Below are 16179 nucleotides of genomic sequence, written 5' to 3'. Positions count from 1 at the left end.
ATTGTTTCTAACTCAGCTCTGCAAAAGAATCATTTAAAAGCTTATTTTAAAGTCTTAGGTCCCACTCCCAGAAATTCTGATTAAGTAGATCTGGGGTAGAGAGCACAGGAATGTGCATTCTTCATAAATTCCCCATGTGATTATAATGTTTGGAAATCACTAGTCCAAAGGAGAATATAGAACTCTAGAATTATTATTCTTGACTGGCTCCTCATCTTTCTCTTCCTGAGATCTCATTCCAATCACCTTCTCCTTTTCCTCACAGTTCCTGGCTTCTTTATCTGGGGTGTTGTTCTGACATCACAAAACAGCATGTGGGAAACTCTTTGAAAGTCAAACACAATAACCTGCTTTCTTTAAAAAGCATCAACATGGCTTTTATTTTAAGGACTTGATTTTGACATCAACATACCTTAGCATTCATTTTTAACCTATCCAGAGGCAACCTGTGCACACACATGAAGGAAACAGATTATGCTCAAGTGGTCTGGCTTGAAAATTGGCTTCATGATGTAAACACCTCAACAATGCTATTAAGCTGTTCCTGAACAGAGATAAATTATTAGACCAACAGCCAATAGGGAAGCCAAAAATAGGAAAAGCTGATAAAATTAGAAAATATTATAAGAATGAACCACAAAGCCAGAAGAAAGAGCCCATCTTCACCACCAGCTGCCCCAGTGCAGAATATTCTTCCCAGAGTCTCTCAGGCATGGGAAGGAACTGGGGTGGTGTGCCAGGGTAAGTCGCTCTTCCCTATCCTTTATTATCTCCAATGCCCTCAGTGCCTCTGCAGCTTCTTGGGAATGTAAGCCCTTAGTTTACAAGGTCAAAAGACCATGGAACATTTTTCAAAAATTAGATTACAAATTGAAGAAAGAAAAGTATTGTTTTAATATTCTCTTCTGGTATTAAGTTTGAGTCTCTCTCCTCCATTTCTCTCTCTCCTCCTTTCATTCTTTTGCTCTCTTTCTCTCCCTCCCTTCTTTTCTCCCTCTCCCTCCCTCTCTCTCCTTCCCCTCCTCTCTCCACTTCACCACACACAGAAACCCCTTTTCAAAGGGGCTTTTTTCCAACTCAGTGAAGTAAAGTCTTTGCCCCTTTGTGGGGAAGGCTCATTAACATTCCCACAGCAGCATCTCTTCAAGGATTTTACTTTTGTAACTCTGTGGGGAGGTCAAGAGGCCACAGTGGAGAGGTAAAAGGAAAAAAATGGTAAAAGGGGGAGGGCGGAAGAAAGGAGAGGAGGGGAAAGAGCCCTTCCTTTCACAATAAGACCTGCAAGAAAGAGGGGGAAAATAGAAAAAAATGAAGACAGCCACGATTCAGAAAAGAGACAAATGTGGACCCCCAAATCTGCCCACTTGGAGATTTGATAGACTCCTGAGAAAAGCAGAAAGTTATGTTCCTTCTTTCTTATCCTCAAAAGGAAATAAATGACAGAAATAGTAGGATGAGAGAATGACCAGACTAAGTCTACTCCATTGAAGAATTAGAAGCTTTCCTGGGCTCAATGTCCCCGTTTCTCCTACAATAGTCTAGTAATAAAAGATGGCACCTGTCTACCACAGGAAAGTTATCGGTATGCATTAGACAATGTCAAAAACGAGAGTCCCAGAGGAGGAACGTGAGGAAGCCACTCAGGGTCCTGACACCAAAGGACTGGAAAAATAATGGAAATTCAGTGACCTTCAAAGCAAACATCAGAACACTTCCCCAAACTCTTCAGATGTCAGTACCTGCCTCAGTTATCACCAGCATTTTCTTACCATCTGCTGTCTTCCTGTCCCTTTCTTAGTATTGCCAAACTAGCCTGGACTTGTGTAAGGGAAGAAATGCATGTACCTTCAAACTTGCACCTAAAGTTTTCAGTGAGCTTTGCTTTGCTTTTCTCTAAAGATACAGCCAGCAGAGATTTACATCACTAAACTTAAAAGGGGAAAATAATTCCCACTTTTTTCCAATTGATGGTGTTTCAGATGTTCTCTTATCTCAGCCGAAAGAGTAAAAGATAGTAATGTTAAAAGAAAGAGACCCAGGCATTATAGCTAGAAGATAAGGCATATCTGGAATATTCTATGCCCAGCAGCTCAGTATTACTCAAATTTAGGTAGGACCAGCACAGCCAGAAGTTAAAGAACGATAAATGAATCACCCTTAGTGTGCAGGCTGAGCAGGAGATACCTGGTTGTTTGCCAAATGATGTATTGTGGAGATGGAGGAATTCTTAAAGGTCCAAGCTCATATCCACAAGGAAATCCTCTACGCAGAATCCTTGACAATTATCTTCAGCCTCTGTGTGAACAATTACAGAGAGCTCACAAATTTACTGGTGAGTCCATCACACTACTTGAAAGCTTCTTTATATTGAGCTGAAAGTACCTCCTTCCAGCTTCCACCTGAGGTACCTAGGGAACTCACTGAAGTCAGTTTTCAGAGACATGCCTTAAACTCTAAGAACTGGACAGGATTGGGAGAGACAGAAGGCCACTGGCCTGGTCACTATTTTAAATGAGATTTCTTAAGATCAATCACTTTTTTTTTCCATGCTAGCAGTCTGGTGGCACATTGTGTCTTTAACAATATAAGAAAAGGAATGCTAGGTTACTGTCAGATGCACTTGGATTGCAGGCTTGTCTCTGTTACATCACAGCTGTGCAACCTTGAAGAGGTTACTTAACCTCACTGAGCCTTTTGATTCATCTATAAAGGGGATCATCTATAGGAGTAGTAAAACCTGCTGTGCTAATCTCAGAGTTGTAAAATTTAAAATAGGTCACATAAATGAAAATATTCTACAAATTATAAAGAGGTGTACATATATTAAGTTATTATTATAATAACTGTCCTTCATTAATCTTTTTACCAACCTCTCATAGCTCCATTTTCCACTGGAAGTAGCTGACTTTTTGGCCTCATATCAGGATATATCAGAAAGTTCTTACTTCAGTTTATACCCCAGAAGCAGCCACATTATCAAACAGAGGGGCATAGAATTATGAAAGAACCAAAATGCACTGTGAAGATCTTGGAAGAAGAGTTAGAAAAACAAGCAAGGGACAGTCCCTGAGCAGACAGCACAGGGAGAGGCCTGTAGCCCTGGCAGGGAGGAGAGGGTTAAATCCTTTCCTCTGCAGTACAAAAGAAAAGAGTGTGCGGAAAGATTAGGATTTTTGCTTTTACAATGGGAGCTGCAGAAGCGTAGGGAAGAAGCTGAAGAAAAAAAGGGGGCGTCTCCTCTTTAAAGACTTGCAAAGATTGAGAGAGAAAGAGAGAGAGAGAGAGAGAGTCAAGAACGGAGAGTCAGAGAGAGAGAGAGAGAGAGAGAGAGTCTGTCTCTGGGAAGGGAGAACATCTCTGCTTCACAGTGATTTGCACTGGGGGAGAGGCATCAATTGGCTTCAGATCCAAGGGGGAGACTGGACCAGGTCACCCCGGTTAAGACTAAGTGAGCGTTGCCCCTCCCTCTCCCACCTCTCTCTACCCGGGAATGTCTCGGCGAAAGCAGCGGAAACCCCAACAGTTAATCTCGGACTGCGAAGGTCCCAGCGCGTCTGAGAACGGTGGGTGCCTGGGGAGGCGTGGGGGGGCCCCTGAGTCCCAGCCTGTGTGGGTCAGGCCAGGGCAAGGGGAGGGCACTCGGGCCACGGGGCGAAACCAGGAGGGCGGACTTCATCATTGGGGGTTTGAAGGACTTGAGATGCAGGGAGTAAAGAAATGACCTGCGCTGGGGAGAAGCCCCTCTCCACTTTACTTGGGATTGAGTCTGTTTGTGTTTTCCTTGTTTTTCTCTGGATGAAATGGAGTTTTCAAACTGGGCTCTGTCTCCCCACCCAAGAGTTTTCTCCCCAGGTCCCCCTGTGCTCACTGGTCTTTGTGCCGTTGCTAAGTAACGTTCTCAGACCTGAAGACCGTCTCTTAGGGGTGGGATTTTCCCCCCTTTTCTTTCTGGAGAGTTGGGTTGCAAGAGAATGAATTGGATAAACGTGAAGTTTCCCCTGAGGGAGAAGAGAAAAAAGTTTCTCATTGTTGGGCTAAACTGAGAGCTGATCAGAGCTCCCAGAGGAAAAGAGCTAATGTTGGTCAAAATGTGGCCTGGTTTGGGGTGTATATCTGTGTCACCTGCAGGAGAATTGGAGGACAGGTCTGGAAGAGGGGCTTAGGTTCATGCTTCAACGGAGACCAAGCCAAAAAAAAAAAAAAGTGCAAGGTAACATACCTGTTAATACATGCATATCATTTTATGAGAATATTATATTTTTAAAGCAACAGATGTCCTTCATGAGGAGAAATAAGTGTACATATTCTTATAACATTCTAGTAACTGAGAGGCAGACAATAGAGCAAGGAAGGTATTGAGAAGTGACATTGCCCAGAGTCTCAGGGACGGTTAGAGGCATAATCGGGACAAAAATTTAGGTATCCTGATGCTCAGTACTGGTGGTGCTCACTCCACTAAATCAGGGTTTTCCAAACTTGCCTAATCATGAGCAAATCTGAGCTAGGGCCTGGGAATCTATATATCTTTTGCAAGTGTCCAGGTAATTCTTAGGATCAAGCATGTTTTGGATATACTTGTCAGTGGTATGGCTACATATGTCACGCTGTGGAAGTCTAGAAGTCCTGGCTAAGGGATCAACTATTTATTTAGTATATAACTGATATACCTAACAATGCAGTATGGGATTAAGCACAAGAGTTCTGAAGCCAGACTTTCCAGATTAACTCTTAGCCAAATCTTGGATCTATCACTTGGTTAGCTGTGCAACCTTGGTTGGTTCATTTTGCCTCTCTATGCCTCAGTTTCTTCATCTGTAAAATAGAGATGAGTATTCTGGCTACCTCATTAAGTGGTTGTGAGAATTGAAATGAGTTGATAAAGCACTTGGAAAAATACCTGGCATAAATAAGTGCTTAATACCTGTAGTAAAGTACCTAATAAAATACTTAATGTGTATGAGTATTGGTATTATCATTATATGTGAGTGCAGTGGCACTTCCTGCAAATGCTGAAATATGACCAAAGTTCTGAAACCTCTTGGCAAACTTCAGCTTTTCTTTATGAGATCTGTGCCATGAAAAGCCCTAGGATAATATATTTATGGTCATTAAAACTAATCATGGATTAAACTAAACTTGCGTTTTAACCTGTTGTAAAAAATGACTTGAAGTCAAATCAGTGCTCCATGTGCTATGAAACAGCCTTAACAGACATACTATGTTTTGGGTAGAACACATCCTCCCCCAAATCTCTGCTTTGCTGGGATCCTACTGTGCCCATATTTAGAGGTTCTGCAGTGGTGGCATCTTTCCCTCCTGAGACACATTAACCCTCCTTAATGCCGCTGTAGGCCGGATGTTTCCTCCTTGTGCTCTACAGGAGACTTCCCCTAGAGCCTCAGAGATGCCTCACAGTTCTGATCCCCTGCTGGTGTGACTGTGGAACTATGCTGAACACCACCCCCCCAAACCCTCTAAGAAGCATCCTCTCCTCTCCTTCCTACTTCTCCCATCTGCTCACCCATTCCCCATACTACAGCTGAGGAAAAATCTTCTGTGAGGGAGTCAAAAGGTATCTTTAGCAATTGTCTTGAATGGATTCTCAAGCCCTTTGAGATATAGCTTCCATTTGGAGGCATAGGACCCTACAAATACCATAGAAACAGTAAAAGCTTAAACCCAATGGCAGCAACAAATTTCAGTTGAAATTTTGCCTTTGAGCTATTAAAGACAGAAACTAATGTTAGGAGCCAGAAAGCAGTATTTACGTCTGTTAAGATCTGCCTTTTGAAAGCCTAGGGGTTTTCTCATCAGAATTCCCCAGAGAGAGAAAGATCCCAGGCTACATGCATGACTTGGAGTGTTACCGGGTCCCATCTGCAAGATAAAGTGGCTATATTTGATCATGTCTAAAATTCCTTCCTACTCTTATAAGCTTATAATATATAAATTTCTCATTTCCTGCATTTTACGGAAAGGGTTTCTATTTGTTTATGTGATCTTAAGTCATCTGACTTTTCCTTCCGCCCAGAACATGCCCCACAATTAGGTAGGGAGGGCTCTTATTTAGGGGGACACTGTACCCTTTGATGTACCTGGGAAATTATGGGCATCAACACCAGCATCAGCAGACATTTATCTAGTAGTCTAGGGTGCCACTACTGTTTTCAGGAGTCTTGTACCTTCTTTTAAGCAATGTTTACCATATATAACAAGCAAATGCTAAGTCTTTGTTGTGCATTTTAAAAACCTCATGTCTGCAGTGACCTAAGACATCACCAAGAAACAGTCTGAAAAAACCTGTTTTCCAGCCCTGTTTTTGCTCAACTTGCCTGACCAGAACACCAAAACCTAACAGAATAGTTATTGCACATCAGTGACAAGCAGGAAGTAGTCTATTTATTTAAAAACTCTGGAGAGGAAAAAAAATTTCTCTCTCCCCTACAGAGTCTAGAAATCTGGATTAGAGAACATAAGGGATGGGACTGGGGAAAATGCAAACTAGTACATCTGGGAAATAAAGGAAACAATCAGAAACCTAGATATTTAGTGAGAAGGAGAAACCAGGACAACAGCCAAACAGATCTAGAGGGAGAGAGGGGAGTACTTTAGATGGAAGCTGCCAGACAGCAAGACCAGCAAAAGGGGGAAAGAAGACAAAAACAGAGTTTTGACGGTTCTATTCTCTTTACATCTGGAAGTAGAGAGCCTCACCTCTCAGGGCAACTAAGCCCTGGGCCACTCAGCCCTATGTACCCCCCAAGTAGAGAATAACTCAGGCCTGGTACAATAGAGCACTGGATAAGGATGCAGAAAACTTGGTTTTTAATCCAGCTTGGACCTTGAAGCTATGTGACCTTGGGCAAGTCCTTTCTTTTCCCAGGGTTTCAGCTTTTGACCTTTAATAATATCATTCATCACTAACATTTGTGGAGCATTTCAGTATTAGGCTAGGCCCTTTTTGCATTGTCTCTTTTATTCCTTCCAATGCCCCTATCACTACCCCCATTAACATTTTTTATTGTAGTAAAGTATACATAACAAACTTTACCATTTTAACTATTTTTAAGTTACAAATTAATGGCATTAAGTACATTGACCATGTTGTGTAACCTTCACTACTATCTGTTTTTCAGAACTTTTCATCATCAAACAGAAACTCTGTATCCGTTAAACAATAAATCTCTATTCTTCCATCTCCCAGCCCCTGTTAGTCTTTATTCTGTTTTCTGCCCCAATGAGTTTACCAATTCTAGGTACCTCATATTAATGGAATTACACAATATATGTCCTTTTGTGTCTGGTTTAATTCACTTAGCATAATGTTTTCAAAGTTCGTCCATGTTGTAGCATGTATCAGAATTTTCTTCTTTTTTTATGGTTGTACACCCATTTTACAAAGAGAAATCCAGTGTTAAGAGAGATTAAGAAATTTTCCCAAGATCACAAAGATTAGAAAGTGCTAGAACTTGGACTTTAACTTGGGTCTGAATCACCGTGTACCATGAGAGAGTCAGATCTCTAAAGTCTCTTCCAGTTCCAGAATGGTATGAATCCCATGTTAAGTATTAAGTCTTTTGATGTCAGAAAAATTTCCATTAAAAGACCTTTTTTATGTTTGATCTAAGATAGTCGTAATCTGGAAACAAATATATTTTTCTCACTTAGCAGCAGGCATACAAATTATTGTGCTTCTTAGTCTACTGTGTTGCACAAGCCACAGGTGCATTAGTAGGTGCGGGTGGCAAAGGATTGATTGTGTGCATTTAGGAGAGAGGGATGAGGAAAAAAGATGATATATATCCCTAAGAAGTAGTCTATAGCAACAGTTGCAGAATCAATTCATAATTATGGAAGCTACCAATTAGTATTGGTCCAACGTTAACAGTAAGTAAGTTTAGGAAAGTGCTTATACAAATGTGCTTGCTTCCTTTGCTGGATAATGCTTGAAATCTGTAGAACAAAACCCTTCATCTTGCAATTAGAAATAAGGCTAAATTATCAATTAAAATTTAAAAAGAAAAAAAAGAATATGACTCAAGATGCACAAACCTGGGAAAAGCAATACAGACACTTAAGTCTACAACCAGGTTTAAATTACATCAAATTCTATTCATGGAAACAGATTTTCTACCAGGAAAGGACAGAAAGAAGCTAATGTGTGGTTGTGGAGTAGAGAGAAAGCCTGATGGGACGATTTAGCACTGAGAGCTCACTTTGCCTAACCCAATTTCAGCCAGGTTTAGCTCAGGTAAGATTTGTGAGGAGCAGGGTGGAAGGTTTGATGAGAAGGGTAGTCCCCTGATATTGTGGTTCTCATCCTTGGCTGAGGAGCTTTACAAACATACTAATGCCTGAATCCTACCCTCAGAGATTTTGAATTAATTGGTCTGGGATGTGGCTTGGACATAGGGCTTTTAAAAGCTCTCCCAGTAATCCTAATGGGCAGCAAAGTTTGAGAACCACTGTTCAAATGTATTCTCCACCCACCCCCCAGCTGCACATGATCCACCTGTTTTTGTCTTTGTTCTGCCCAACCATTCTCTCCCAAGCATAAAGCAGCAGTTTGATGGAGCACCAGGTTTAGAGGGGAAGCCACCTGGTTTCCTTTTTCTTTGTCATTTCAGCTCTTTGTAAATTTAAACAAGTATGACCAGGTCTTAGTCCTATATCCACCCCAGACTTTGCATGTGACCCACGATAGCTTACCTCACCTTATCTGCTATCTAGGGACACCATTAGGAGTTTAGTTTATTCCTGTGTTTGTGCCTTCATTCATGTCTGTGTAAGAATCCTGCCCCCCTTTTTCAGGATGGGCAGTGAATGCAAAGTGCTGAGAAATGGAGGGTTCCTCTTACAGGTGGCTGTTGATCCATCACCTTTCACCAGGGACTAAATTTACCTTAAAGAAGAGTGTAGATCAAATTACGCATCAGAAAGCACATTTCATTAAAGAGCAAGAAAGGGGACAGTGTTTCCCAGGAGAAGATGAAAAGAAAAGGATTTCTTTTCTTGTCAGAAGACTTGACAAAACAGCAACTGGATATCAAATGTTCAATGCTAATTAACAAATGCTTAGAAGAAAGCTTCCATCTGATTCCCTCTCCCTTACTGAGGCCAGAGAGCAAATGGCAGGTAGGAGCCACACAGGGCCCTTTCTCTAGCATCAGAGAAGCCATACAATGTTGATATGCTCAAGAAAGCATTGGACAGGAGTCAAAATTCTGAATGCTTTCTTCTCTGAATTACTGTGTGAACTTGGAAAAGTCACTTAACCTCTTCAAGCTTCAGTTTCCTTATCTGTAAAAAATAAACCACCTTGCACTAAAGTGTGACTTGCCATAAGTGAAGGAGACCCCCTTCTCCCTCATTTGTAAAGGTCAGGCCTGAAGCAGAGCCCATCTGTTTCAGAGCCATGATTCACAATGCTTAGAGCCTTATGATTATCTGAAGTTTCAAAACACAATTCAGTAAAATGTTTTCAATTTAAAAACACAGGCAAAATTTATATTGAAAATAAAGTGGATGTTACTAATATTTTAATTGTGTTGTTTCAGTGCCCCCCACCCAAAAGACTTCTTATTCTTGACACATGCCTGTGATATTAGCCAATATCTTACCTCAGAAATTAATAAGATTAACAAGCAACATGGAAAACAGATCTAATTTTAATATGTGTATATCAGGTTACTTTGATTATTTTACTACTGACAATGTAAATTCTGTAATTGATAATATTCAGGACTCCCTAAGCTTTAAAAAGGCCCATTTGTACACATTATTTGTCAAAAGTTTTTCAATTTTTTTTGTCCCCACAACATTTCTCCTAGGAAGATAGTGCAGTTACAATATTACCACTTTATGAAAAGGGAAATGGTGGCATAGCATGGTGTGACTGACCACCATGCCTCAGTTTACCAGCTGGGCAAGAATAGAACTGGGATTAGAACAAGGTGGGTTTACTGATGCCCAGGCAAATCACAAAACCAAGGACTGTGGTCACTTCCTGCATGGTAAGGTAAAGTATTTTAGGATGTGAGAAATCCTTTAAGACTCATTTCAGGGTGGGCATGGTGGCTCACACCCTGTAATCCAGCACTTTGGAAGGCTGAGGCAGGATTGCTTGAGGCTAAGAGTGCATTGGAGGCTGCAGTGAGCTACAGTTGAGTCATTGCACTCCAGCCCCGGTGACAGAGTAAGACCTGGACTCAAGAAATAAGTAAATAAAAGAGCAAGCAGATATGGTGGCAAAGAAACCTATAAAAAAAGACTCATTTCAAGGTAAAAAGGGAATGCAGAGTATCTGGCCCAGGAGGCATCTTATCCTTAACTTATCCTTTCTGAGTAAGAGGCTGCCTCTGCAGTGGTGAGCAGGCATTGAAACCAGGTTGTGGCTGAAAGGGGTTTTAGACACTGAGAGGCTGTCTGGTAGCTCCTACTGCATTTTCCCCATTGTTTCAGGAGGGCTTTCGCCACCTCTCCAGGTCAGAGCTGGGTGGGCCTCCGCTGGCTAGCATGTGTCCAAACCCACTACCTTCACGGTGACAGTGTGCAAGTGTTGTAAAAGGAGAATAGAGGAGAAGGTAATAAGTAGGAGATGGCTTCTTAAAATCAGCATGAACTCCATAAATGAGGTGTTGTCCGGGTAATCTGCGAAGTAGCTTGCATTCAACTATTATTCTGCGGGAGGAGGGGCCGGGAGTTAAGGGGCTTAGTGTTCTGCAGAGAGGAGTCCTGAAATGACTTCCTTGGAAATTCTACCTTGCAGCCGCCCACCCTGAGAAACTTCTTTTGTGGATGGGAGTAGAATGGGGATGGAAGTGAGAAATACTGAAGAAAACTTAAGAGTATTTTTGGGGGGCGTGCTGGTGAGGAGTGGATGTTCTGAGCTCCCCCTTCCCCTCTGGCCCTCAGACCTCTGAGGAGATCAGACCACCCTCTCTGGAATCCACATTTTCCAGGCTCAGCGGATCCTTTATCCAAAGAAAAATAAGAGAAGACTATCGCCTTGCTCTATTGAGCAGGGCTACGATTCCCACTGTGCCCCTTGAGCTTACAGGAGCGGGGGAGGGCAGGCCTGGGCAAAGACATCTGGAGATGGGGGGAGCTGGCAGAGCACAAGGAAAGGTGGACCCCCACTGTGCCTCACAGCACCTGTCACTGAGCCTCCGGAAACTCTCCTGGGCTCTGGGCTCGCGTCCCGCACCCCCCCTTGCGCTCCCCGCTCCCGCCTCCTCCAGCTCCCGCCTCCCTCCCTAGCAGCTCCTCCCCATAAACTCCCCACTTCATCAGCTCCTCCCCCATCTCCCCTCTCCCAGCTTTCTCGCTCCAGCTCCTCCCCTCCTCCGCGCCTCCTCGCTCCCCTCCCCCTCTGCCGCTGCTCCCTGCCCCCGTCGCCGCCGCCGATCTCCATCTCCGCAGTCTGGGCCGCTGGGTGCAGAGGCTGGCGCAGCCCAGGCGGCCACCGCCGCCTCCCTCAATCCCAATATCCATTGTCTGCCACCCCACCTGGCCCTCCGCTTCCCCCACAACCATGGCGCAAGAAGCTGGGAGGAGCCCTCGTCTCGGGGGGCCCTGCGGGGAGCCAGCGGAGCTCCGAGGTGCGGTAGGGTCGGGCCGGGCAGGGGTGGGGGCGGAGGAGATGCGCCGGGGTCAGGACTTTCGGTGGGCGGGATGAAATGCACGATTCTCTGCATAGGCCCCTGTCCTCACACCCATTCCTTTGCACTCGCTGGTGGCCTGGGGAAGGGAGGCTGACAGAGGAAAGGAGTAGCATGCGCTTGCCGCGCCCCCGCCCCCAGGCTGGGTTGTCTCCTGTCCATGCGGGTCAGGACTGAGCTCTAGTCTTCTGCATGGCCTGATGGTGAGCTCATTTCCCCACCCCCAACTAGCGGTGCCTGGGCTCCTTGTTAATTAGAGCCTCTGTATACCCAACCCAACCGCATCACCCACGCTCTCTCTCCCTCTCTCCTTGTCTTCTCCCCAGGTGATGCTAGCGAGGAGGATCACCCCCAAGTCTGTGCCAAGTGCTGCGCACAATTCACTGATCCAACTGAATTCCTCGCCCATCAGAACGCATGTTCTACTGACCCTCCTGTAATGGTGATAATTGGGGGCCAGGAGAACCCCAACAACTCTTCAGCCTCTTCTGAACCCCGGCCAGAGGGTCACAATAGTCCCCAGATCATGGACACAGAGCACAGCAACGCCCCAGATTCTGGCTCCTCTGTGCCCACAGATCCCACCTGGGGCCCAGAGCGGAGAGGAGAGGAGTCTTCAGGGCATTTCCTGGTCGCTGCCACAGGTACAGCGGCTGGAGGAGGCGGGGGCCTGATCTTGGCCAGTCCCAAGCTGGGAGCAACTCCGTTACCTCCAGAATCCACCCCTGCACCCCCTCCTCCTCCACCTCCTCCTCCACCCCCAGGTGTAAGCAGCAGCCACTTGAACATTCCCCTGATCTTGGAAGAGCTACGGGTGCTGCAGCAGCGGCAGATTCATCAGATGCAGATGACTGAGCAAATTTGCAGGCAGGTGCTGCTGCTTGGCTCCTTAGGCCAGACGGTGGGTACCCCTGCCAGTCCCTCAGAGCTACCTGGGACAGGGACTGCCTCTTCCACCAAGCCCCTACTGCCCCTCTTCAGCCCCATCAAGCCTGTCCAAACTGGCAAGACACTGGCATCTTCCTCCACCTCCTCCTCCTCTTCCTCAGGGGCAGAAACGCCCAAGCAGGCTTTCTTCCACCTTTACCACCCACTGGGGTCACAGCATCCTTTCTCTGCTGGAGGGGTTGGGCGAAGCCACAAACCCACTCCTGCCCCCTCCCCAGCCCTGCCGGGCAGCACAGATCAGCTGATTGCCTCGCCTCATCTGGCATTCCCAAGCACCACGGGACTACTGGCAGCACAGTGTCTTGGGGCAGCTCGAGGCCTTGAAGCTGCTGCCTCTCCAGGGCTCTTGAAGCCAAAGAACGGAAGTGGTGAGCTGGGCTATGGGGAAGTGATGAGTCCCTTGGAGAAGCCTGGTGGAAGGCACAAATGCCGCTTCTGTGCCAAAGTATTTGGCAGTGACAGTGCCCTGCAGATCCACCTTCGTTCCCACACTGGTGAGAGGCCCTATAAATGCAATGTCTGTGGCAACCGCTTTACCACCCGAGGCAACCTCAAAGTGCATTTTCACCGGCATCGTGAGAAGTACCCGCACGTACAGATGAACCCACACCCAGTGCCAGAGCACCTAGACTATGTCATCACTAGCAGCGGCCTGCCCTATGGTATGTCTGTGCCACCAGAGAAGGTCGAGGAGGAGGCAGCCACGCCAGGTGGAGGTGTCGAACGCAAGCCCCTGGTGGCTTCCACTACAGCACTCAGTGCCACAGAGAGCCTGACGCTGCTCTCCACTGGTGCAGGCACAGCCACGGCTCCAGGGCTCCCTGCTTTCAATAAGTTTGTGCTCATGAAAGCAGTGGAGCCCAAGAGTAAAGCTGATGAAAACACTCCCCCAGGGAGTGAGGGCTCGGCCATCAGTGGGGTGACAGAAAGTGGCACAGCAACCCGCATGCAGCTAAGTAAGCTGGTGACTTCGCTACCAAGCTGGGCACTACTTACCAACCACTTCAAGTCCACTGGCAGCTTCCCCTTCCCCTATGTGCTAGAGCCCTTGGGGGCCTCACCCTCTGAGACATCGAAGCTGCAGCAACTGGTAGAAAAGATTGACAGACAAGGAGCTGTGGCAGTGGCCTCTACTGCCTCAGGAGCCTCCACAACCTCTGCCCCTGCACCTTCGTCCTCAGGTTCTTCTGGACCTAACCAGTGTGTCATCTGCCTCCGGGTGCTGAGCTGTCCTCGGGCCCTACGCCTGCATTATGGCCAACATGGAGGTGAGCGGCCCTTCAAATGCAAAGTGTGTGGCAGAGCTTTCTCCACCCGGGGCAATCTACGTGCCCATTTCGTGGGCCACAAGGCCAGTCCAGCTGCCCGGGCTCAGAACTCCTGCCCCATTTGCCAGAAGAAGTTCACCAATGCTGTCAGTCTGCAGCAGCATGTTCGGATGCACCTGGGGGGCCAGATCCCCAATGGTAGTACCACGCTTCCTGAAGGTGGAGGAGCTGCCCAGGAGAATGGCTCTGAGCAATCTACAGTCCCTGGGGCAGGGAGCTTCCCCCCGCAGCAGTCTCAGCAGCCATCACCAGAAGAGTTGTCTGAGGAGGAGGAGGAGGAGGAGGAAGAAGAGGAAGATGTGACTGATGAAGATTCCCTGGCAGGGAGAGGCTCAGAGAGTGGAGGTGAAAAGGCAATATCAGTGCGAGGTGATTCAGAAGAGGCATCTGGGGCAGAGGAGGAAGTGGGGGCAGTGGTGGCAGCAGCCACAGCTGGGAAAGAGATGGACAATAATGAGAAAGCAACTCAACAGTCTTCTCTGCCACCACCACCACCTGACAGCCTGGACCAGCCTCAGCAGATGGAGCAGGGGAGCAGTGATGTTTCAGGAGCCAAGGAAGAGGGGGGCAAACCTGAGAGGAGCTCAAGCCCAGCGTTAGCACTCACCCCAGAAGGGGAGGGCACCAGCACCACCTTGGGGGAGGAGCTGAGCTTTCAGGAAGCAGTGAGAAAGGAGCCAGGGGAGAGCAGCAGCAGAAAGGCCTGTGAAGTGTGTGGCCACACCTTTCCCACCCAGGCAGCTCTGGAGGAGCATCAGAAGACCCACTCCAGAGAGGGCCCACTCTTCACTTGTGTCTTCTGCAGACAGGGCTTTCTGGAGCGAGCCACCCTCAAGAAGCATATGCTGTTGGCTCACCACCAGGTACAGCCCTTTGCCCCCCACGGCCCTCAGAATATTGCTGCTCTTTCCTTGGTTCCTGGCTGTTCACCTTCCATCACTTCCCCAGGGCTCTCCCCCTTTCCCCGAAAAGATGACCCCACGATTCCATGAATCTGTTTTTCTGTACCTGCTGCCCTTTGATCCAGGGAGCAGAAACCGAGAGCTCCATAGAGGACCTCCAAGATTTATGAGCCTTTATTTTGTCTTTTCCTCTGAGTTCTTCCATGCTATGTCCCTAGTGGCTTTTCTCTAGTCTCTTCCCTGAGCTTGGAAATTATTGTGCTTACAAGGGGATGGCCCTCTAAGGAATTTTTCTCCCCTCTTCATTCTTTGTACCTGAGGAAAATAGACTCTACTGCCTTCACATTCTCAAGGGGAACCCTCTGCAGCTTCCCTGGGGTGATCCTTCCCTTTCCTCTTTCCTTCTCCCTTTCCCTTTGGCAGGTGCACCTAAGCACCCACATTTGGAATTGCAGCCCAGCCCAAAGGGGCCGGTAGCTGTCTCTGGGGGGCACAGCATCACTCCTCTCTGGTGACCAGGTCAACCTACAGGATTTCTTGTCCCAGGACCTTCCTGCTCAGCTGGTAGGGGTAGGTCCCCTATCTTTCTGGAACCAGTACATGGCTCTCCTGTCAAGTGGCCTGCCCACTGAGCCCTGGAGTTCCAGCTTCACCTCCACTACCACTTCATGCTTGGCCTCACCAGTGATGGTTAGCCCAGGAACTGTGGCTGGGAAGGTACCCCCAAAAATGGCATCCACAGAGGCCAAGGAGAGGCCTCTGCCTTCTGCCTCCAAGGCAGTGCCTGAGAAGCCCATCATAGATGATAAGTAGCAAACTGTACATTCCGTCTCCTACCCCCTGCCCCAGCAGGTGCTGTCAATGAAGATGCTACAGTAATTGGTGGCTCAACCCTATGGCTCAGTACCCTAGGTGGTAGGGAGGAATGAAGGGCATAGGACAATTTTCCCAGTAAATCCCTTGTCACATTAAGGCAAAGATGTTGGTTGGTCGATATGCCAGGACACCTCCAGCTTCTCATTCATCGTGGCCTCTTAAAGTTGGGAAACAAGCTGATTTCTTGCCAAGAGATCTCCCATGGGATATTTTGGGAAATGTGAAGTTAGTCGTTATCTTTGATGAACATTGTTGGTGAGGGTGGTTGAAGTAATAAGGGAGAATTGAAGAATGTTGCTAAAGCATAGAGCTTGCTGAGAACCTATGTGATTAAGAAAGGGACATGATGGAAAGGAGGGGACCTCAAATTCTTGTGAATGTGGACATTCTCATGCATATTCTTTTGAGCTAATAGTGACATAGAGTGCAGCAGTGCACCAGAGATCATGGGGGATTTCCTAGCAC

At 46.7% G+C, this 16179-nt stretch overlaps 1 protein-coding gene across 4 annotated transcripts; it reads left to right on the top strand.

Annotated features, from left to right (window-relative positions):
* Window positions 1–3490: 3490 nt before the first annotated feature.
* Window positions 3491–15894, top strand: SALL2 (spalt like transcription factor 2). 4 transcript variants are annotated; one of them, XM_069463122.1, is made up of 4 exons: window positions 3491–3563; window positions 11987–12304; window positions 12710–14798; window positions 15429–15894. In XM_069463122.1, the coding sequence occupies exons 1-4, from the start codon at window positions 3491–3493 to the stop codon at window positions 15649–15651; spliced, it is 2703 nt and encodes a 900-aa protein (XP_069319223.1). In that variant the 3' UTR covers window positions 15652–15894. The 4 variants fall into 4 exon arrangements, with proteins under 4 accessions (XP_069319223.1, XP_069319205.1, XP_069319214.1 ...); XM_069463113.1 differs by lacking the exon at window positions 3491–3563 and adding an exon at window positions 11534–11600; XM_069463104.1 differs by lacking the exon at window positions 15429–15894 and having other exon boundaries at window positions 11987–14985.
* The last annotated feature ends 285 nt before the right edge of the window (window positions 15895–16179 follow it).

This window comes from Eulemur rufifrons, chromosome 2, assembly GCF_041146395.1.
Source record: "Eulemur rufifrons isolate Redbay chromosome 2, OSU_ERuf_1, whole genome shotgun sequence".
Lineage (NCBI taxonomy): Eukaryota > Metazoa > Chordata > Mammalia > Primates > Lemuridae > Eulemur > Eulemur rufifrons.
The sequence above is the reverse complement of the archived record's forward strand: the minus strand, read 5'-3'. Positions and strand labels throughout refer to the sequence as shown.